Source organism: Takifugu rubripes, chromosome 2, assembly GCF_901000725.2.
Source record: "Takifugu rubripes chromosome 2, fTakRub1.2, whole genome shotgun sequence".
NCBI lineage: Eukaryota > Metazoa > Chordata > Actinopteri > Tetraodontiformes > Tetraodontidae > Takifugu > Takifugu rubripes.
Window position 1 is genome coordinate 7,728,442 of NC_042286.1, and position 22,214 is coordinate 7,750,655.

Consider the following 22,214-nt stretch of genomic DNA (forward strand, 5'->3'; position numbering starts at 1 on the left):
CAATTACAATTTTACGGCACCGTCTCTTGAAACATTGCTGCTCTTGAACACCCCCACCCGTCTCAATATCAATTTACACAGGCTGCTTTCCTGTTGATTTGAATTACAATAAATATTACAGACATGCAAAAACATGCATATCTTCGCACTATTGTAGAAAATATTTTATATGAATGTTTCATTTACATTAGAGTTTGGTTGCGGCTAACTTAATAGATGGCAAGGTTTATTTTATTGAGCCTATGCCAATTACCTGTGAAGTGATGCAAGAATGATATAAAGCCCTCTTGTCCGCAAATAGACAATAAATTATTATATTAAAATATTAAAAAACACAGATGATGCAGTCTTTTAAAAAAGGACCAGTATTATTTTATTGAACACTGTGGAAGACATGTAAATATTACAGATAGGTCTACTAGTGTTTAAAAAGGATGAAATAAATACAAACAGAACTTGAAAATCCCATAGGGATATATAAAATCGTTTTTCTTTAAAAGTCTCCATTTAGCAAAAGAAAAAAAAAAAAACATCTTCAGTACTAAGCATAAATACAAACATGGTTCTAAAATCTATGCCCTATAGATTACCTGGTTATCATAACTAACATACATACTTAAAATCATCCAAGACGTGTTTTAAGTACAAAATAGGCCATTTCATCATGAACTGTGACTGTGACTGTTAAAAGTTGAAAAGCCGATGCATCAACAGACAAACCCTTTCTGCAGCATAACATCTCAAATCCTGAGTGAGATCTAGTTAAAAACAAAACACTGGGCTACGATCCGCTATAGAACCACTTCTTAATTATGACTAGGGGCTTCATGTCTTGTAGCTGCTTTAGCAAAAGATCAGCACCGTCTGAAAATGTTTTATCTATGACAATCTTGACATTGTTCGCTGATTTGAGATTGACAGGATTTCTGAAGTCGACGAGAATTTCACATTCGGCAATTTTACCTCTGATAGACTTCTGTTTGTGAGTCAGTTGTCTTTTGGGCGGCAACTCGGCACCAGATTTATCGTTAAATTTGCGCTTGGAAGGTTGTGTTGACTCGGAGGCTTCCAAGAACTTAAGAAAAGAGTCTTCAAGTCCTAAAGGTTTAAAAGATACGGGTGTAACTCCGTCTTCACGTTGTTCTTGGGCTGTGGGGGTGCCAGGATTTGAGTTCTCTCTCGAGGTCGTGACACCGGCGCGATTCCTCAGGGTCTGCATCCTCTCTGCACACGCTGGTGTTGGGTGGGCAGGTTTTTTGGGGCGGCCTCTTTTCGCTCCTCCTTCTATCCCATTGGAAGATCGAGACTCCGCACTATCGTCGTTAGACAGCTTGCCATCTTCTTGTTCCACCCTGCTGCTATCCGACAGGGGCTCCTCCGAGTTTTCCTCCCCAGGCTTTTCCCCGTCCTCTGCCTCGGTCTCCTCAGAAGATGAGCTCGTTGCCCCTTCTGTTTTGTTTGAATCTTTGAATCTCGCACGTGGGAACTTTTTGCAGAATATGAACTGGCTCCTCTGATCTTCAATGTATCGTTCTGTGAGGCCATGGGTGGTGTAATGCTTAAATATATTCCTTTCAGCAAACTCCACTGCGTCACAGCCTATTATCATGCACGGGTACTGTAGGGAAGACTTCTTGGTGCACATGGCCGACGCCTCCTCGTGGGTCTTTAGCGTAGGCTTCCCGAAGCTGGTCCAGTGTTCAATGGACTTCCCATCTTTCTTTTTAGTGTTTTTCTTCTTCAGTTTCAACTTACTTTCCATGTTCTCCTTCCCATCGGTGACGCTTGTGAAGAGCCCTACTGACTTAGTTCTTCTCCCGTCGGTTCTTTTTGGATCGTAAACGTAGTTGTGTTTTTTTATCAGGTGACGGAGGAGGTTAGATTTAGTGGAATAAACGCGGTCACACTCGTCATACTCGCACTTAAAAGTCCTGTCAACGGAGCCGCTCTCGGAGATGGCGATTTCCTTGTGAAAGTTTTTGATGTGCTCTATGTATTTGTCGACAGAGTTGAAGGGGAGCGCACACTCAGCCTGATCACAGTGGAAAGTCCCTATGTCCATGCTAGCCATCATCGCCGTGGCTTTGTCACGGGTAAACTTGTGAAGTAAGAGGTAATGCTGCACTAGCCTTGTGACTCCCATGAAAACCCTGGAACAGTCTTTCACCTGACATCTGACCTCGTCGTCTTTGTCTGGGCTCTGGTTGTTTTCCGGCACGCTCGTCACGCTCGCCACTTCAGGCTCCACCTCGTGCTTAATGGGGGGAAGCGCCGCCTGATGCATGGCCCTGTAGTGGAGGATCAGATTCTGCTGGATGGTGAAGGCAGCGGAGCACCCTTCGTGAACGCAGCGGTAGGGCCTGTACGGGCTGAAGCCGTTGTCCGTCTCACACATTTTCAGACTCAACCTTTTCTGGGCTCTCTCTCTTTTCTGGGATTCATCCTTGGTCGGTGTGTTTTTAGAACTGCCAGGCTTGTCTGGGGAGGAGGATGCAGATGCAGGGATGGACTTTGGCTCATTTGCTTTGTTTGGTGATTCATCCGTTTGGCCTTGCTGCAGGGCTGCGTTCACGGTCGGGCTTAATGTCTCATGAATTTCGTATTTTTGCATTAGATCTGGAGTGTTGTGTACCACTGCAACTTGTGGGTTTTCTGGGGCTGAAGGAGGAACCTCACCAAACAAATTAGCAGTCAAGTTGTTAGGAGGTGACGGTAGTTGAGTCACAGTTGTGGCCTCGGGATTCAAGTCCTGGTTACCTGCTTCGTTTTGTGAGTTTATCTGAACAGTTTCTGGATTGTTGTCAGCGGCTGCCTGCTGGGCGATTGAAATGTCAAGTGGTTCTTGCTTTATAGCAGGTAATGCTGCTGCAGACTGCGTGGCGGGGCTGCTGTTGGAATCAGCGGTTGCCTGGCTAACCACCGTGCCATCTTTATTTAACCGAAAGGCACGCCTGTTTCGTGCACTAATCTTAAGCTTCTGGATTTCTGCCTTCGACAACCGATGCACTTTCTCGTAGTGAATCCTCAAGCCCGTTGTTCGAGTGAACGTCTTCGGGCAGATCTGGCAGGGGTAGGGGGACAGCTTGGATGGGGTCCTTTTTAACTCTTCTATCATCTCATTCGTGTAATCGTGCATCTTGGTCAAGTGTCTGAATAATGCCTCCTTTGTCATGAAGGAGTAATCGCAATCCTCCTGATCACACCTGAAAGGTTTGTGCACCTTCTCAGTGGGCTTGTCATCACCTTTAGTCAGCAGCTTGCTTTTGTCTGGAACAGCGGTTGTGGCACCATGACTGACGGTCTGCCCTAACGCCAGAGCGCTCCTCATCTTTTCTTGGGCAGCCTCAATCAAATCTAACCTTTGAAATGCGTGTGATATTTCCACCAAGTGATCCTCCTGATGAGATACTGCTAGGGCTGGATTAGCTGCATCTGCCTGCTTCTCTTGTTGGGTTTCAGGGGGAACAGTCGCAGGTTTGGGAAAGTCTGTTATATTGGTATTTTGCGGCTCCTGTTTTAACTGCGTGGGTGCGTTCAAAGGAGTCAGACTGCAAGATTCTTGTGAGAAATCGCCGTTTGGCATGAACATCGCACCGTTTGTGTCGGGGACGTGGGGGTCGTTCAGAAAATCAAGGAAAGACGTCGGCAGATCGGCCGTCAAGTCGATTTCATCCACAGGTCTGCACTGGGAACGTTTGGACAAGTGACCGCCGAGAGACTTGGTGCTCGCAAACTCCCTGAAGCATCTCCGACAGATGACTTTCCCATCCTTAATGATGGCTGGCCATTTGGTCCTCTTGCTCATTCTGCTGCGTTTGGCGTTCTGCGTGTCGGGGTCAACGCCTTTGTCCTCTGGAGTGTTCATCTCACAGTCAGCATTGGAACAGTCCTCTTCATAGGGGAATTCTGGGTGAGAGACACTGGTTGGCTCCGCAGTGTCCATTGGTTCGTAGGGAGTAGATACACTGTCTGTTTTAACTGTTTCTTCTGCAGCTTTTAAAGCCACCTGTGCTTCTCTGCTCAGGCATTTCATGTGAATATCAACTGGTGCGGCCTCTGCCGGACTGGAGTTTTCTTGCTGATCATACTGAGCGTGGTAATTTCCCTCCGGGAGACTGTCAATAGTTGATATATTAGGCGCACTATCCTGGCTTGTCATATTTTCATTACTCTTTCTCAACTCTACGCTGTCTGCGCTGCCCTCAGGAGGCATTATTCCATACTGATGATGACCTCCGTTATGCATCTGTCCGCCATTGTCGAGCATCAAAGAGCTGGACACATACTGAGACATCAAACTTGAATCTGAAGGTGTGTGTGACACGCTGGGGCCATGCATAGCTGCCATTGAAGGATCTCTATCGGATTGCAGAGGTGCTGTGGTTTGATAGGGGTCTGCCTGCCACTGAGGGTAGCTCCGGGAGGGATATTCATTCATATTGAAGGCATCTGAATAGCAGTTATTAACAGGAGGTGCGGACCATGACTGGGCCATGTCTGACTGCATTATTCCGCCGGCATTGTTTGAGCTTCCCCATGCTGGGTACAGTGAAGGGTTCACCATTGGAGTGATAGGCACAGGCTCCATTGATCCAGGATAACACTGGGCTGGTGAGGATGAACATTCCGCTGGATAATCCATTTGCTGCATCCCGGGTTTTTTGCATAGTATTCCTGGCTGATTTGGAGGTCTGTTTCCTGTGTTCTCAGGCTGGAAGGGGAGACCTGGCCCTCTTGATGCTTTTTTGCTGGTAATTTTGGCCACTCTGTTGTATTTCTTTGCCAATTTCCAGTCCTCAAATATTTCGGGGTGTTGCTTTTTCACGTGTCTAGATAAACTTTTGTTCGTGCTGTACGCGCGCGTGCAGTCGTTAAACGGGCAGCAGTGCTGATTCTCCTCGCCGCCAGCAGTCACAGGTGTGTTGGAAGGATAACCTTGCAGCGAGGAAGGAATTTCCGTCTTGACTTTTTCAGGATTTACTGCTTGTATAACTGCTTTGGGAGCGTCGTTGCCTTGGATATAATTAAGTCCCTCTCTCTGTTGGCTTGCCACAGCATTCGGGGCAGTAGGCATGTGTGTGTAAACTGGGGTGATCTCGACATGCGCGGGAAGGTTTTGGGGCGGCTGAGGAGCCTCGGGCGCTGGGGCCGCATCGTTTTGTGCTAATGCCGCTTCTGGTGGCGCCGACGCCACGTCGATTGGCACTGGAGTGGGGTTGGTCAGGGGAGTGTAGCATTTGTCCGGCTCATCTAGCGCCTGATCGGAACAATTCAGCATGCTCTCAATTGAGTGTTTCACTCTCACGGGACAACCGTCTTTGGCCATCTCCTCTGATGTGCACGGCGATGCTGTTGCCCTCGATGCCTCCTTCATTTCAGCATCTGTGTTAATCCTTTCAAGGCTCAGCGTGGTCTCAAGCGGTGATTGTACTTTTGGAGTGGCAGGAGGGTTTTCATTAGTCAGGGGTAGACTGTTCACTGCGTAACTTATGTTGTGAATCTCTTGGTGAGACAGGTACTGAGACTGCGAATGGAATACCTTGCCACAGTTATCCGTCTGACAGGTGTAGGTAAGATAATGCTGCGCCTCGTGATCGTACAACAAGTAGGCCTCGTTAAAAACTTGGCCACAGTTGGGGAACATGCACTGGGCCTTAAACTCGGGATGCGTTTTTCTATGCATGAGAAGTTCAGAATTAGAGTTAAAACTAGCTTTGCAATCCAGCTGTATGCAGATGTAGGGTTTGGTGCCACAGTGTATTTGCAAGTGATCGTTAAGGTGTCTGACATTGACAAATTGCCGTCTGCAGTACTGGCACACTACTTTCTGTTTCTGGATCTCCAAAAATCTCGTGGCCTCTTCGTCGTCCTTGTGAGATCTGACGTGAGCCATGAGGTTACGGAAAAACTTGAAAGCCTTGGAGCAGTTTTTGACAGGACAGAAACAGTCTTGACTCATGTTGGCATCTGATGTGGTTTGTTCTGGTTTAATCTGAGATTCCACTTTGAAAGGGGTAGTGACAGCAACTTTTGGGTTTTTTGATGGACTTTTAGGGGACTGAGGTGGTTTGGTTACCTTCCTAGCAGCTTTCATGGCAGCTAGTCTCTCTTTGCAGGATTGCTTAACATGTGATGCTACATGTGGTTCTAAAACCTCCCTACTTTCAAAGCTGTCTGCACAAATCGGGCAGAGATACATGCCGTCCTTGAAATGCTTCTGTGCGTGGCGAACAATTCTATGACCCAGGAACTCCTTGTCACACAAGACACAATACTGCATGTAGGCTCGCCAGTTTCTGAAACGGGCTGACACAAAACCTTGCTCCCGGAGCTTCTTAGCTTCTCTGTTCTTCTCCCTTTCATCTGTGATTTCATTGAGTTCATTTGTAGTGGTTAGCAGGAAATCCTCCAGATCTCTGTATTCAGGAAGCTTTCCAAGCGCTGTTTCGACTTCCTGTTCATCTGTGTCATTAAAAGTGTCAATGGATGACACAATAGCTGCCTCCTCCCCCATCAGTGCCAAGCAGTTGCGTTTCAGCGTTTTCCAGTCCCAGAACTCGGGGTCAAAAGGCCACTGTGTCTTCAAGGCCAACAGTAACTCGCAGCGCAACGAGTTGGGCACTGGTAGACTCCCGTCCTCCTCGGGCTTTTGGTCAGGTTCATTGTACAGTGACTCAACGGCATAGTACGAGTCAATAGCGGGCTGCAGGAGGAATTCGGTAAGCTGGCATGCACGCTTGACCTCTAGATCGGTCGGTAAGAGGCAGGAAATGGTCTTGCAGATGGTAGACTTGGTGTCCTTATGGTCAGGGGAGGTCATTTTCAAAGCCTGAATGCACATTTCCACACACACGGGAAGCCCCAGCTCTCCAACCTAGGGGAATAAAACAGTTACTATGGAATCTTCCGGTAAGTTCCCTTACAGGAGTCTTCGTGTCGTCAACAGTGGCGCTTAACCTTATCAGAAGCTAGTTCGTAATTAATCATCCTCACCTCGTTTTGGATCACCTTGATGAGAAACAGAATATGACAGACGCTTCCACAGAGCAGAGCCATCTCTTTGCTCTTCCCAAGAAACGTGTCGGCCGATGACTCCAAACGCATCAGCAGCTTACTCCAGAACAGCGTGAGTTCCCTGAAAAATAAAATCACAGCAGCTGAACGTTACCACGGCCAGAGCTGAACTAAGGCCCCGTGTAAACGACATCGTTTTGGGTCCCCTTCCATGGAAGCGCCTGAAAGAGGAGCGAGACGAAACCAGGCTCCAAAGTGGAGCATTTGGAATACGCCACCACATTCATGGTGGGATAAACGCAGGTCGGAGCCTTTTCAGTGATTTTGAGCAAGCGCACAAGACCACAAAGGTGAATTGCGCAATACTGTTTTCTGTTGCGTCCAAAACAAAAATATTACAGAGTCCTACTGTAAAAATGAGAGGTTGGGATCAGTCAACACAATAATTCTGCTTCAGCTGACTAAAATAGCCTAAATGTTATCCAGTCTTCCCGCTTTTAAACTGTTTTTCCCTTTTGTGCTTGCTCCCATTACAGAAAACGTTCAACTTGTTACCTAACAATGAAATCTTTTTTTCCCAATGAAAAGCACAACTCACCAGGCACAGTAAACATCTCCTTGCAGAAGCTGCCTCTTGAGAAAGGCAGAACACAAGCTCAGCGCTCCTTTCTCGTCTCCCTCGGACTCTAAATTGCAGATCATTTCGAGAGCATCTTTGCAGTCCACTGATGAAATCTATTAGGGGAGGCAGGGAGAACGAAATAACGAGCCCATTTAAATCAGATCATGTGGAATGTAAATGCATATTTTTGGCTCTTCAAATCGGTTTTAAATCCATTAGTTGTGCCTTTACATGATTTTATAATGCAACTTTGAAGGTTTTTCTTTCAGTTTGCAGACGGTATATTATTGATAAAATGATTTGTGGGCTCCAGAAACCTGTTTTATTTCATACCTCTTCCATCAGCTGCTCCTGACTTTTCGTCATGCAGATGCAAACCAAGTAGGTCTGTTTAAAGTTTCCTTTTCCTTCATATCCCGGGTACTCGGAGCACACCTTGGCCAGAATGGCAGCTTTGTCAACGCTTTCCACTTTGATCAGGTGCTTTATTCGCATGGTGAGAAGTGCTGGACCTTCCAACTCAAGATACTCATGAACTGGACAACAGAGGAGCAACAAAGGGGAAACTATAAATGAGACAGTTCTTGCACACGGGTGGGATTTCTGATCACCATAACAGTAATGTCAAGGAAAGACTGACCTTGTTCAATATGAGGGATTTGATTGGATAAGATGCTGCTTAGTGTGGCGTTTGACCAGACGCCATCCTGCTGTGCCAGAAATGAGAGAAGGAGAAGCTGTGTGCTCCCGCTTTCTTGCAAGAGGCCGTGTGCCAACTGTAAAAGCAGATAAATATGTGCTAAATAGCGCAACAGCCTCTGCAAGGAGAACCTGCAGAATCGCTTCTGTCATCGATTTTTCAATGATTTTTCATTGCCAGTGGATGCAAAGATAAGCCTCAAGGGATCGGATCTTAACAAGCCTAATGATACTGACCTTCATGGAGGTCTGAAACTCCTCCCATAAGGCACCAGGGACATGCTGGGGCAGTAAGAGCAACAGCTCCGCACAGCTCCTGCACAGTCAACACAGTCATTTGGTAAATATACATTTAGGTCAAGGATCCGTGCACACGTTACACTCCCCAAACAAGAACAACATCAGCGGGGCGGTGGAGCTTCATCTGCTGTCTCCTCAGTCTGTGTGCAAAAATCATCCAGTAAAAGTGCTCAATCTATATTTCTATGATGGTTTCTTTGTTTCCTGACATGTATTAAGTGTCATTTGTGAAATGTTTACAAAGGGGGGGAAAACCAAAACTTGGAGATGTTGTACAATTCACAGCTCAACTCATCACCATCTGACTGAGAATCCCAGTCAGGGTTTCGTACTCACAGTGCTAACTTTTCAAGTAGGAGTGGCGCGTTTTCACATTCGGAGGCGAGATGGGAGACAGCCTTGGCGAAGCTGACGATGGCGACAGTGTAGACCTCCAGCAAAGGCAGTGGATCCTCATCAGTTTTCCAAAGGCTAGCGTGTTCCACTAGCACCTGGAAAACATCGCGACACCCCATCAGTATACTTCAGCTACCGTCAAAAGCTTTGGAGCATTTTTAAAGGTTTTTTAATGTCTAATGCTTTACATAAACATCTTGAGGCCTTTCTTAACAATAAACTAAAATGTGTTCACACTAGTGTTTTTATTGTGACTTTTGGGGATTTTTATGTGTCATTTTTCCTACCATAGAATAATACCACAATACTTAAGTACTTAACTTAAGTAAATGCTGACATTTAATTAAGAACAAACATTCTCTACAACTGAACTACTATTGAGCCAACACAAAAGAGAGATCTGTGCATATAGACATATATACACATTATGCTCAGCTGATTCTACAAATCAATGCTGTTTACCTAAACCAAGGCCTGAACAGCAAAACGAATAATTCACAAACGTTTCACCACCTGGTGGGAGGGAATTAATGCATATTCACGCCTAATGTAAACAAGCAAATTCAAGCTTTGCAGCATTTTTTTTAGTGTTTACCGTTCAGCCATATTTTAACAACCCTGCAGCAGCAAATCCCCATCTCTGAAATGTCCCTCTGTGTATCTATTTCACACAAAAGCCTTTTTATTGATCAGCGTCGCCCTGAAAAACTTCACTCATTCATTCATTCATTGTTACATTGCTACAAAGGAGAGAAAAAAATCTGCATCGTGGCTTTTCTGCACGCAATAAGCTGCAGCCCACCCGAGTGTAGACCCAAAAACTTCAGCGCTGCATGGGGTCCCTCCTGGACACATGAATCCCCCTACAAACTTTTACTATTTCAGTGAAACTGCGGTGATCGAGGAGGTTTCGGGGAGGTATCGAGTCGACCGACCCCTCGCATGCTGCTGAACTGATCAGGACAAATTAATGAGGGGAGGTGTAATGGAGTCACTGACCACAGCCACACTTTCCATTTTATTTTCTCTATTCTCTCTTTTTTTTAAAAAAAAAGAAAAGATCTGCAGCCACATCGCCAACACTGACACCGAATCACCATTTCATGCCATTCCTGCTCAAACTGCTGGAAAAGGGCTTGTGCGCTGATGTGGTTGGCTGGATTAATTGATGCACAAGGCCCGGGCCAGCACCTTGGAAAAATCATTGATCTTTCCGTGCGATAAAAGCGGCTCCATGAAGTCAGCCCTTTAACGCCGGACGAAAACTTTAATAGGCGTTGTTACACGGTCGTAGCATTCGAACCTTTCCAGGGAAGGCGAATCGGGTGCACGTCGGTGCAAACGCCTGGTAAAATCTCGCTAACGTAGCTATCCATTTTTGCACAGCATGACCACTGCACAGGACAGGGGGACCCTGCATACCAGCTAGCAACATCCATCTGCTATTAGCCATCTGGCCTGGAAAATACGGTTAATAAATGCGTAATTACCACTCATTGCCCTCTCCCCTGCCTGCGTGCACTGTTTTACTTTGGAAATACGCATAAATCGCGAACACATATTGCAGAGATAGTGCCTGAAAAGCGCCAGCGGGGTTTTTTCCCCATCTTAAATGCCAGGCTGCTAGCAAGGCAGCTAGCTCCTTAGCTACATTGTTGTAGCAAACGTAGACGCGCATCCTCGGCCAGGAAGCTAGAGGGGCTGCAGGCTGCCCCGGGATGAGCAGCAGAAGAACGGGCAAACCTGGCAAAAGTCCTGGCAGAAACGCAGCGAGGCTTCCAGCGGAGACAGCGAGCTCTCTTTCAAAGTCGTGGTCAAGCCCTGGAACCGCTCTCGGAGCTCCCCGATAGCATTCCGTGTGTCATATTCCTTCTCTGTCTCCCCCTCCGCCATCTTCACAACAATCACGACCGCGTACGCACAGATGTTACGCTGCCAGACTCGCACACGCACGCGCACGCAGGGGGGAAGGGAAAGCACACTGTGTGCTCCGCATACCCATTCCCAACCTGTCAACAAAATCTAATAGAAATGGTGATATATATGTGTAAATATATTTTATATTTTGGGGGGAAAAGACCGTGCACGATTAAAAAAAAAATTGCACTCGTGCACAAGTGCAGGTGAGCGAACCCGCTGAGAGCTGATCCGAGGCGGGCAGGAGTTCTGTGTTTCCCCCTGGTCCATCCATGCAGCTCCAGGTCAGCTATGACCTCCAGGCAATAAGCACCAGGAGCTCATCCACCTTCCAAAAGCAAAACCAGGCAAACTAATCCATCTCCGCCCTCCGTGACACATTATTTGTTTTGTTATTTTCCTGGCCTGGTCATGCTTTTTAAAGTCAAGGACACTTAAGCCGAGCAGATGTTCACAAACGGGGGTGATTATTTTGGCTCACCTGAAGGCAGCTAACAGCACACTGTTAAACAGGTCAGCACACTGTCCTTCCAAATTGATTGCACCGAACACGATGTAGAAGGTATTTCTTTTGAATAAAGCTTCCTTTGTGGCCTTCTCCTCACGTCAGAGGCTTCGAGTGTGTATGTGTTACATTTTAGGACCTATTTATAACAGCCTCCACCTCCATGTTCATCCTCTCCATCCCCGTTCCCAAATAATCGGACATCTATCGATGTTCACATTTTAATTGCTTTTCAATCTACAGTTAATCTGTTGCATCTAGCCACGCACAATAATAATAATAATCTTAAACACTGAGTCACAGAACAGACCTGGCGACGCAGGAAATTACATTTTATAACAGCTTGTGCAGATGAAAAGAAAGAGCTCAAGGCCAGGATGAACACTGAAGAGCGGTCTCCATCTTCCAGCTGTCAAATCTTGTGATAGTAGCAGGTGCTGCAGTGGCACTCGGTGTGGTTCCTCACCTTTATGCCGGCTACCTCCGTCTGAAAGAGGAACAGAGACGCAGGAGTGAACAGGAGCGTCGGGAAGGAGGCAGAAACGGTAGGTTTTAATGTCTTCCGAGGTGAACGGGGCGTTGAGCTCATGCAGACGTTGTCGGCGGCACCTGGTAGCTCTGCTTGGCGACGCAGCACGTTGCCTCGGAGGTGATGTTCTTCGGGATGGTCATGGTGGTCATGGCCTTTAGAGGCGTCGGGTACGCTCTGGAGAAGCAGCAGCCCATGCACTGGTAGATGGGACGATCCCTGGAGAAGCCGCTGTTCTTCGTCAGCGTGCACTCCTCACAGCCCACTGGGGAGAGAGCATCCAGAGTTTAAACTCAAAGGTCATTGAGCAGAGGCGCAAAGGTCAAAGGCGCAATTCATTCTAGGAATCTTCTGTGGAAATCTTACTGTTTGATTTGGGAAAGTTGGGGTAAGAGTCAGCTACATACAGAAGGAAAGACAAGAGAAGAAGAACCGCTCCGGCTGATTTGGCCGAGCCCATTGCTGTCACCTAGTACAGAGGCAAAAGACAGGGGGTCAAAGCCCGTTTCATCATAGCCACAGGAAGTCAAAAGACGGACCGTCACCTTGTTGAGCGAAGATTCTCCCTTCATTTTCCGTCTGCGGGACACCTGTGTTTAGTTTTCCGGAGTTCGGCCTCCCTCCGGGTCATTTATACCGCCGTCTTGCCGGCCTGTGACGACTTTCCGAGCCAAGCCTACTGATGTTATCGCCGTCCACGCCGACTTTCCGCTTCGTGACCTTTCCCTTTATGCAGCAAATAATAACAAAAGCAGCGGAAAGTCAATATCAATCTCCTCACGTCCTGACTATGGATGCTGAAGTTAATCCGCAGGCTTTTGTCACCAAGTAACTGCGGCTTTGTCATTTGTCATGACGAAGGATGTGAAGGGTTTGCTGACAGTGGCCCAAGTGTGTTCTGGAATATCTTCAGGGATTTCTTCAGGTTCGGAATCCCAAACCTTTGTAAAAATCCTTGTTTTACAAAGTGCTTCTTTAGCCTCCCGTGACCTGGCCTCACATTTCGGGTTATACTACCACAGCAGTGGTTATACTCTAATGCTGCTTATTTGCTGGAAATCAAGAAAAATCCATTAATAAAGAGCTCTTATGAGGTTAAAACAGGGAAAAGCCCCAAACTCTGGGATTTAGCTTCTTAGATGTTAACATTTGTTGTCTTTTTGCATGACCAGCAGGTGCTTGGAGGTCATTTTAGTAAAATATTTGTTCTGAATAAATTCAGGGACATGAGATGTTGCCCACCTCTTTAACAGCCGGGACGAATATAAACCCATTCTTGCCTGCCTGCAACACCTTAAGGAAAATACTTAAAAGGAAGCTCAAAAGAGCTTTTTTGGAGTATCTATATACCTGTATACAAATCTATGTTTGCTTTTTGTGGCTGTGTTGATCATTGACTTCAAAATGAGCCACGAAGAACATGTGCTAAAGTTATGTTATGATGTTTAAAGCTATTTGTGAGGTCTGTGGCATCGTTTTTTTTTTTTCAACAACTCTTCCAAAGGAAACAAACTGTTTGAGAATTCACTGATAAACACGAATAAACAGAAGACAGTGTTCCGGACTGTGTCCTATTATTTTAACCACTGACACGGAACACTGTTCCCTCTTTTCTATGTAGTTTTGAGTTAACTGCTGATTCTTGTCCATATTGCGGTGATTTGCCTGGCCATGATGTGCATGTTTGGGGCATGACAAATATTTTAAAGGTTGTTCATTAAAACCCAAAAGCGGTTTTATTGTCCTGCTCCACAGATTCCTCATTCAAAAACGAATGGAAGGGCACCGAGCTTCTCGTGTTCTGCATGTAACAGAGCCCACATGCAAGGACGCCCTCTTTATAAAGTATTGATCTGGCTGCATGAGGACGAGAGGCTGAAAGCCACGGTTATGTGGGAAGCCACAGCTGCAGAAAACCCAGGCTTTCATGAACAACCTTGTTGAAGCACTATAGTGAGATGCATTTGAAGGACCTGAGGGTGGGGTTTTAAGGTCACTCCTGGTCATAGTGACCCCAAAATCATTGCCTTTGGTTGTGATTTGTGAAGTTTTATTATTGTGTGCTGCACACAGTCCATGTTCAACAGTTTGGTTTTGATTTGGTTGGATGCCATAAAGTAAATTCAAATCAAACCAACACCTGAACATACGAAGCTGCAAAGCAACCAGATTATATGGAAGTGTCATCATTTTTTTTTTTAAAAGACGCAATTTTCTACTACTAATTAATAGAACGTTCCGTTTGAATGTGTCTCTCTGTATGGGAGGGGGGGAGTCTGCTCAAAACGCATTTTGTTTTGTTTACTCGCTGAATTTGGAAGTCTTTTGTTCATGCTGCGATATCTACGCCAACAGCGACACCGTGCGGCGGAAAGTCGGAACTAACCTCGCTCCCTGCATTAAATTAGGCAGCGAGTTCAAATCTTGCTCAGGGACACTCGGGCGACGTGGACATGCGTTTTTATAAGTGGGAGGCCATTCCCACCCACATTTTAACGGAGGATATGTGCAGATGTTGCAAATGCATTCATGATGAATCGAGCATTGCATACACTAACAACCCAGTTGTCCTACGTTAAACATCCTCTTTATCTCTCGAAAGGGGCATCGGATGGGGCGTTTTATGCGGATCACAGGCTGTATAATCACAAAAGGCTGTCCGTAGCTAATAATTAGGATGGATGCTGGAGCTGACCCGCCGCTCTATAACGCATACAAGGCGAGCCCGTGCGGGGCTGTCCAAGAAACCCCATCGACGAGACAAAACTCGAGGCGTGAACGTGGCAGCCATTTTACATCATCAAGAGTGAATGACTGGAGCCGGATCAGTGCCGGGAGTTTTACACTTTTCCTGTCTTTTTAAAATCACATTTATCTTCCTTAATTACCAACACCATACACGTTGGTGAGCCAGCGGCAGGTAGGGCGAATGCTATCGATCGGTCACGTCATTGTTGCCTCCTTGAGTAAAAAGTCTGAGTCGTGTGCTGCTGTTCTAAACAATGTGGAAACTGGTGGTGGTTGGGAGCGAGTTCCCCAGACCGGCTTTTTGAAAATGGACTCTTCCTATATGGCGGCACGTTGACAAACCACGCATTTAGCAGGCTAGACCTCTAGCTTTCAAGGCCTGGTTGTAGTTGACTTAATTTCGTAGCCGTGCTTCAGTAATAAGTAATGCTCGTGTCGGCAAATGACTAACAATGGCCTCAATGTAATTCCCTTCGAATTAGCAATGCTAGCCCGAGCTAACCTATTTTGACAGATCGTGGAATTGACATGTTCATTGTCATCATATGCTAACCGAGTCAGCTCTTCTAGCAAGAATAATCGACCCGGTGTTGCTACTGCACCGTTTGACAGCCGCACTCCCATCAAACCTCCAAATAAGAGGTGCACACGTAGGAATGGTGTACGGTCTGTTATGTTATTGTCTTTTAGGTTCACCGTTAGCACGATAGCTATAACATTAGCTGCGCAAGCTAGCCTGCTAGCTAGCCTCAACGTGTGCGAGTCAGTCCCTCCCAGCTTAGATCTAACCTTATCCTTAACCTCAGACACGAAAATATACCCGAGGGTACGTGACTTTGTGTGCAAGATCTTCGTTTAATCCCCCCCACCTCATTTATTCATGTAAGAAATTAAGTGCTCAAGCACTAAAAACGCAGGAGAACTTATTTAACCACAGAAAACACGTGCTTTCCAATATAAGCTTGATTAGCAGGCATTGCTGGATACAATTTGCTGCATTGTAATTTAAGACAGCGACGACAACCGAGTTAACTTTAAGCAAAACGCTCGTCGTTTTGCCAAATTCAACAGTATGAAGGGAGGTTTTTTTTTTAATGATATAGATTTATGCTTTGGAAGTTGGTCCCACGGTTTCTTTGGATTCGCGCATGTTAAGATTAGATCGATGGTTCGTTGGACTTTCCACGTTCCTCTCACGATAATAGCTGTCAAAGTGTCAAGAAAGAACTGCTAATGGGTCCGCTAACGGGGTCAGCCACCGGAAACCGGGAGTCACTCTCCATTGGAACACGTGTTTCAACTATCTAGCTTGTGCTGAAGTCAGCAATGGGAAAGTAAGCTAACGTGTAATTTAGAGAGCAGTGCAGACCAGGGTTCCTGTCCAGCTATGTCAGAAGGCCGTGAGAGCGGTGCTGTAAGGTGAACTTAGTGCACTAACCTGGAGCAAGGAAGAGCAAACCGACACACCTTTGTAAAGCCAGTATGTTTGTGTGCTTTAACACTTGATGTCATTTATGTGGGCAATTCCTTTTCTTTTTTCTTTTTTGCATCGCTAACGCTAAATGACCGAAATCCACATTTTCCCGTTGATGCACGTTTCCATGAGAAGTCTGAGACGTTCCACTCTTCTGAACAAATCCCAGGTCTTCCCCTTGATCCGAGATTAATTTGGCTCATTGCATTTGCACAGATTTCTGGAGACATGGCCACAGAACATATTAATGGAAATGGTCCAGAAGACCCAATGGACACCTCTGCTGCAGTTACCCATTCTGAACACTTCCAGACTTTATTAGAAGCTGGTTTACCACAGAAAGTTGCTGAAAAACTAGATGAAATTTACATAGCAGGTAAGGCACAGTGAATATACTTGCATATTGAAATATGCAATTTTCTCTGTTTATCAATTTCTTGCATGTATTGTCACATTATCACCTTTTTGGAATGGGGGAATATAAGCAACTTTTTGTGGTTTCCTACCAAAATGGGTACTGCAGTGTGAAATATGTATCATAGAATATGACCCCACACAAGTGTATAAATGTAACCGTGATGGTCTGATCTTTGCCGTCCCATTTTCACCCTGAGTATTTATGACGTTCATCTCAGAGCTGTTGGAGTAGACACACCAGCCACACCACCTGCTGCTTGGTTAGAAGACCACTAAATAATACGGAAGAAGCACCAGAGACACAATCGGGGTCATTTTAGGACGTTCAGTCACACCTCGGAAAATCGCGGCCTGGCCTTTTCAACCAGATGGGGCGAGACTAGAAACAATGAGGGCAGCTGTCTGGTGCGGGGCAGTCTGGGACAGGTGATGGCCCTTCCACAGAGGAGACTGTAGATCAGCTCATTCAAATCTCCCACAGTGTAGACGGGGGTACAGGCATATCGAGTTGCACTGCCACATCTGTTGTGATTAGTTGTGCAACACTGTGCTGGTTGGGGAGCAAAGTGCTCTTTGACCACAGAATACAGTTCAATTAGGTCAGGGCTGCAAGCAGCTTCCCCCCTTTCACAGAAATAACTCTAATTTATTGGCCTCACGCAATTTGAAAGATTTCAGGCGAGGCGGCACAATGGCTGCTATTATAATCTCAGCCGTGGTTGTGATGATGTCGAGCATGTTTAATCCCGTAACTCAGCAGTTGTGCTCTGTCGCCCGCCTTCAGGTCTGGTGTCACACAGTGACTTAGATGATCGAGCCATCGAGGCGCTGAAAGAGTTCAACGAGGAGGGCGCTCTGCAAGTTCTTTTGCAATTTAAGGACAGTGACCTCTCACATGTTCAGGTGCGTCCGCGCCGCCGCCGCCTTCACAACGACGTGGATTAAAGAGCACTTGACTTCCACGTGGAGTCTGCATGAACTTAATTTGACGTTTGTCTCTTTTGGAACCATGTGCAGCACTTTTGCACACCAGAACCACATCATGTTTTAATCATTGTTTCATACTGCTGCGCTATTTTCTGCCTTTAGAACAAAAGTGCCTTTCTTTGTGGTGTGATGAAGACATACAGGCAGAGAGAGAAACAAGGGACCAAAGTGTCAGACACTAGTAAAGGACCAGATGAAGCCAAAATCAAAGTAAGAAACGTACATCTGAGGGCGCCATTTGTTTAATTTCCAAAGCGACGACGCCGTCTGATAGAAATGAGGTCATTTTTTTGGTTGTACGGTGTCCAATCACAGGCTTTGCTGGAGAGGACTGGCTACACACTTGATGTGACAACGGGCCAGAGGAAGTATGGCGGTCCCCCACCTGAAGCTGTTCATTCAGGGGCTCAGCCAACCATCGGTACAGAGGTAAAGACGAGCAGTTCCCAGCAGGTGTTGAGGATTTAGACATCCGCGTGATGACACTCTTACCACTGTAGTAACTCTTGTTACTTTGATAGTTTACCGCTAAGAGCTGATGGAAACGTATTCAACTGACATCCAGCTGGAGTTCTTCTCTCCAGTTGAAATTGAGACGTCTTCATGCTCCCCTCTGTCAGATATTTGTCGGCAAAATACCCAGAGACCTGTTTGAGGATGAGCTGGTTCCGCTCTTTGAGAAAGCCGGGCCCATCTGGGACCTGCGACTGATGATGGATCCACTCAGCGGCCTGAACAGAGGCTACGCCTTTGTCACTTTCTGCACTAAAGAAGCTGCACAGCAGGCGGTGAAATTGGTAGGAGTTTGATCTATCACCAGTCCAGACACAGCACAAGTCCCCCTTTTCTCCGCTCGGCACCCCTCCCAGGGCAACACGTTGTTCCAATCCTTATTTACCCAATAGTAAATAAAGCTTTTCTTCTTCTCCTCCACTTTTCCTCCAGTGCAACAACAATGAAATCCGGCCTGGTAAACACATCGGTGTTTGCATCTCTGTGGCCAATAACAGACTGTTTGTGGGCTCCATCCCCAAGAGTAAAACAAAAGAGCAGATTATCGAGGAGTTCTCAAAAGTCACAGGTGAGTTAGCAGCTGCTCTGGATTTCAGTAGATCCCCCCCCCCCCCTTCCTGCATTGACCACCTGATCACGGAATCTGTTTGTGTCCAAATGATGACCTCATGACTATACTGGAGTGACTGGTTTCACCATGACAGTTTACCGCTAAGATCTGACCGGACACTAAATGCAACAAGTCGTTGAGCCAGAATCATCTCGTGGTCGGGTTGAGTTAAAAGTGACCTTAAAGGAAATCTGTGACTGACTGTGTTCTCTGATGTCTCCACAGAGGGTCTAAACGATGTCATATTGTACCTCCAGCCAGTCGACAAAAAGAAGAACCGGGGCTTTTGCTTCTTGGAGTATGAAGATCACAAAACAGCAGCTCAGGCCCGCCGCCGGCTGATGAGCGGCAAGGTCAAGGTCTGGGGGAACCTGGTCACCGTCGAGTGGGCTGATCCCCTCGAGGACCCGGACCCAGAGGTCATGGCCAAGGTCAGAATAGGGCCGAGGGCGACCACCCTGGCTATTTAAGTCTGTATCTGCTTTCCGCTGACCCTGAATTTTCTCTGGCCGTCACCAGGTCAAGGTGTTGTTCGTGAGGAACCTGGCGAGCAGCGTCACGGAGGAATTACTGGAGAAGGCCTTCAGTCAGTTCGGCAAGCTGGAGCGAGTGAAGAAACTCAAAGATTACGCCTTCATCCACTTTGAGGAAAGAGATGGTGCAGTGAAGGTATGGAGAGGGAGAAAAGCCGGTCACTTCTGATGGCCAGTTGCTGGCGCTCTAAAACATGTCATCATCTCCCCCCCCCCCCCCCACCAGGCTCTGGCTGATCTGAATGGCAAAGACCTGGAGGGCGAGCACATTGAAATAGTTTTTGCCAAGCCTCCTGATCAGAAGAGGAAAGAGCGCAAAGCTCAGAGGCAAGCTGCTAAAACACACATGTAAGAGCCGTAACCTTTGACCTTTTAGCCAACACGATCGAACCAGATCCCACGTTCACGTCGAATTTTCCACTCTTTCAGGTATGATGAATACTATTATTACGGCCCCCCTCACATGCCCCCACCCTCGAGAGGCAGAGGCAGGGGAGCGCGCGGGGGCTACGCCTACCCTCCCGATTATTACGGCTATGAAGATTATTACAGTTACTACGGATACGACTACCACAATTACCGCGGCGGCTACGACGACCCCTACTACGTCTACGACGACTTCCAGGGAACTGGGAGAGGACGAGGAAGGGGGGGACTCCGCGGCGCCGCCAGTCAAAACAAGGGCCGAGGCGCCGCACCACCCAGGGGCCGATTGGGTTTCTCCCAGCGAGGCCCTGGAACGAGCAGCAGAGGCAAGTCAAAACGCAAAGTTTTGCTATTTAAAGGCAGCACATTTAACCGATGGATCACACAGTGTTGATTATTGTTTTTGTTTTTGTTTTTTTTAAAGGTGGACAGCTTTTCTAATCAATCTTTGCTCTCCTTGGCAGCAGGGAAGCGGGGTCGAGGGCGGTCCTGACCTGTCACAGTGGATACTGACTTGATGTGTGGGGTTACACCATAAGCTGCAATGGATGTTATGGAAAAAAAAAAAAAAAGCAAAAAAAAAAAAAGCCCAACAACATGGTCCAATGATATTCCAGCCTTACAGAAGAAGCATCTCCCCTATACGTTTATTCCCACTTATATCTGGAACTCTCGCCCTATATTTAAAAAAAAAAAAAAAAAAGAAAGAAAAGCTAACAAAAGTTGACTGGAGGATTCTGAATACTCGCCACCGCCCGTTTGCCCCAAACTCTCGTAAGCAAGCCCTCGTATGCAGGGTTTTATGAATTGCCCTTACAATCTCCCCCTTCCCTGTCCCTGAACATGCCATTTTTTAAAAATGATTTTTGAAGAATTTGCACTTTTTAAGTTCTTAGGTTTGAAGTGGCTCAAAGGAGCTTGATGCTATTGTATATTTTTGTGCTAATCGCAATTTTTATTGTTGGAATATCCATGTTAATCTTAATTGTTTGATCTGGATGTTTGACAGAACATTTGCAGGTTTTTAGGGTGTACCCACCTGGCATGAATAAGTCAGGCATTCCAGGAAAGTGGTTCTTTTCAGAACTTGTCTTTTAAAGGGTTGGTTGACTACCTCAGTACAGAGGACTAAACTACCCGGCCTGTACTGTAAATAGGGAAACTATATTGATGAAAGCAGGGCTTGTTTTTTATACAAAATATGCACAAGAGCTGCAGTGTAAAAACAATGTACTTAATGTAATATAGTCATTTCAGCTGCAGCTCTGACACTGCAAACAGTCAAACTGGGCATGCAAAACAATCTCATGTGATGAGTCCGAACAAGCCCTGCCTTTATCCTATTTTGAACTGAATTAGCCGCCTTGCTTCTTCAGAGTATGTAGTTACTGGTTGTATAGTTTTGTTTTTTTTCTTTTCTCGGATAAAACGTTACTTTTGTAAAGGCTTCAACATCACGGGCAACAAACTGCCTTGAATTTGGGAAGAAAAAAAAAAAGAAAAAGCCCTGCAGTGTCCCTTTTTTACCATTGTTTTAATCCAGTGGTTGGTTTTTATATGGTTAAGATGCTTTTTCGACACCTGAATCATGTAAGATGCTACCAGTCAGTCCTGAATCATGTCGAACGATCCCTTCTCGGCTCCTAGAGGCCTCAACCAGGTGGAACTTTACAGCTAAACTTGACAGGTGACTGAATTGCCATATTTAAGCCCACCGGTGAGCTCGTGCGCCCTATGGCGGCCGCCACGCTTCGGCGAGGGATCGTCCCACAGTGGTAGAGGGGATACTGCAGTGAAGGATTTCTGTTTCCAGGTATAGCAAAAAGAAGGAAACTGCTCTTCAATCCCAGTTTTCTATACAGTTAACTCCCTCAGTAAAATCATAACAACCACCTTTTGGAAAAAAAAATGTTAGCAGTTTTAAACTATTGTTGGTGGCCAACAACATTTTTTGCATTCCTGCAAATAAATTGTTTTATACTGTAAAATGGAGGTGAGTGTAACTTATTTTTGTAATAAAGTTTTTGATTTCTATCCGTGTCCTCCTCTTTGGATAAAAAGCTGAGATGGAGACGGGCTGGAGGCGGTTTTATTGTATTAATCAAAACGACCATTGGGTAAACAATTCCAGATATTGTGCAGAAATTAATGGTAACCAGTAGCTGCAAGAACCACAAAAATAAACCAAAAAGGTTGATGTACAGCTTCAGTAAAAACACGTGCATCTCAAACACATCATTACAAAATATTTTATAAATTTAAAATATTTAAGACCGTCCAAAGAAAACAGCAGCAGCCATAAATGAACATGGAAAAGAAAATAGATGAAATGAACTTGATGGGTTAGTCACTATACCAGTGGAAGCTTGGACTGTCTCAAGGCACTTTAACTCATAGACAATGTTTAAGTCATTCTTAAAAGCAATAAAACTTGAAGTAACTTTAAGAATCTACATTTGTGTATATAAAACTGTCCAATAATCACAATATTATTAAACCTAAACTACAAATTTTACAGTGTTTT

At 45.9% G+C, this 22,214-nt stretch overlaps 3 protein-coding genes across 6 annotated transcripts; 1 reads left to right on the top strand and 2 right to left on the bottom strand.

Annotated features, from left to right (window-relative positions):
- Nucleotides 1-349: 349 nt before the first annotated feature.
- Nucleotides 350-10,954, bottom strand: znf292a (zinc finger protein 292a). The gene is made up of 8 exons (XM_003962702.3): nt 10,775-10,954; nt 8,972-9,126; nt 8,573-8,651; nt 8,277-8,412; nt 7,970-8,172; nt 7,613-7,749; nt 6,994-7,135; nt 350-6,874 (listed from the first exon to the last, which is right to left on the bottom strand). The coding sequence occupies exons 1-8, from the start codon at nt 10,922-10,924 to the stop codon at nt 782-784; spliced, it is 7,095 nt and encodes a 2,364-aa protein (XP_003962751.2). The 5' UTR covers nt 10,925-10,954; the 3' UTR covers nt 350-781.
- Nucleotides 10,955-11,662: 708 nt separating this feature from the next.
- Nucleotides 11,663-12,884, bottom strand: cga (glycoprotein hormones, alpha polypeptide). Its single transcript, XM_029826977.1, has 5 exons — nt 12,808-12,884; nt 12,528-12,708; nt 12,349-12,451; nt 12,063-12,247; nt 11,663-11,940 (listed from the first exon to the last, which is right to left on the bottom strand). Exons 2-5 carry the CDS (start codon nt 12,552-12,554, stop codon nt 11,866-11,868), a joined length of 390 nt encoding a protein of 129 aa, XP_029682837.1. The 5' UTR covers nt 12,555-12,708; nt 12,808-12,884; the 3' UTR covers nt 11,663-11,865.
- A 1,861-nt stretch (nt 12,885-14,745) lies between these two features.
- LOC101074915 (heterogeneous nuclear ribonucleoprotein Q) lies at nt 14,746-21,724 on the top strand. Of its 4 annotated transcripts, none has more exons than XM_003962491.3 (12): nt 14,746-14,902; nt 16,421-16,580; nt 17,406-17,524; nt 17,711-17,818; nt 17,924-18,037; nt 18,229-18,405; nt 18,554-18,689; nt 18,957-19,162; nt 19,251-19,400; nt 19,491-19,612; nt 19,694-20,016; nt 20,115-21,724. In XM_003962491.3, the coding sequence occupies exons 2-12, from the start codon at nt 16,433-16,435 to the stop codon at nt 20,129-20,131; spliced, it is 1,620 nt and encodes a 539-aa protein (XP_003962540.1). In that variant the 5' UTR covers nt 14,746-14,902; nt 16,421-16,432; the 3' UTR covers nt 20,132-21,724. The 4 variants fall into 4 exon arrangements, with proteins under 4 accessions (XP_003962540.1, XP_029682814.1, XP_011616233.1 ...); XM_029826954.1 differs by having other exon boundaries at nt 20,155-21,724; XM_011617931.2 differs by having other exon boundaries at nt 20,158-21,724.
- Nucleotides 21,725-22,214: the final 490 nt, after the last annotated feature.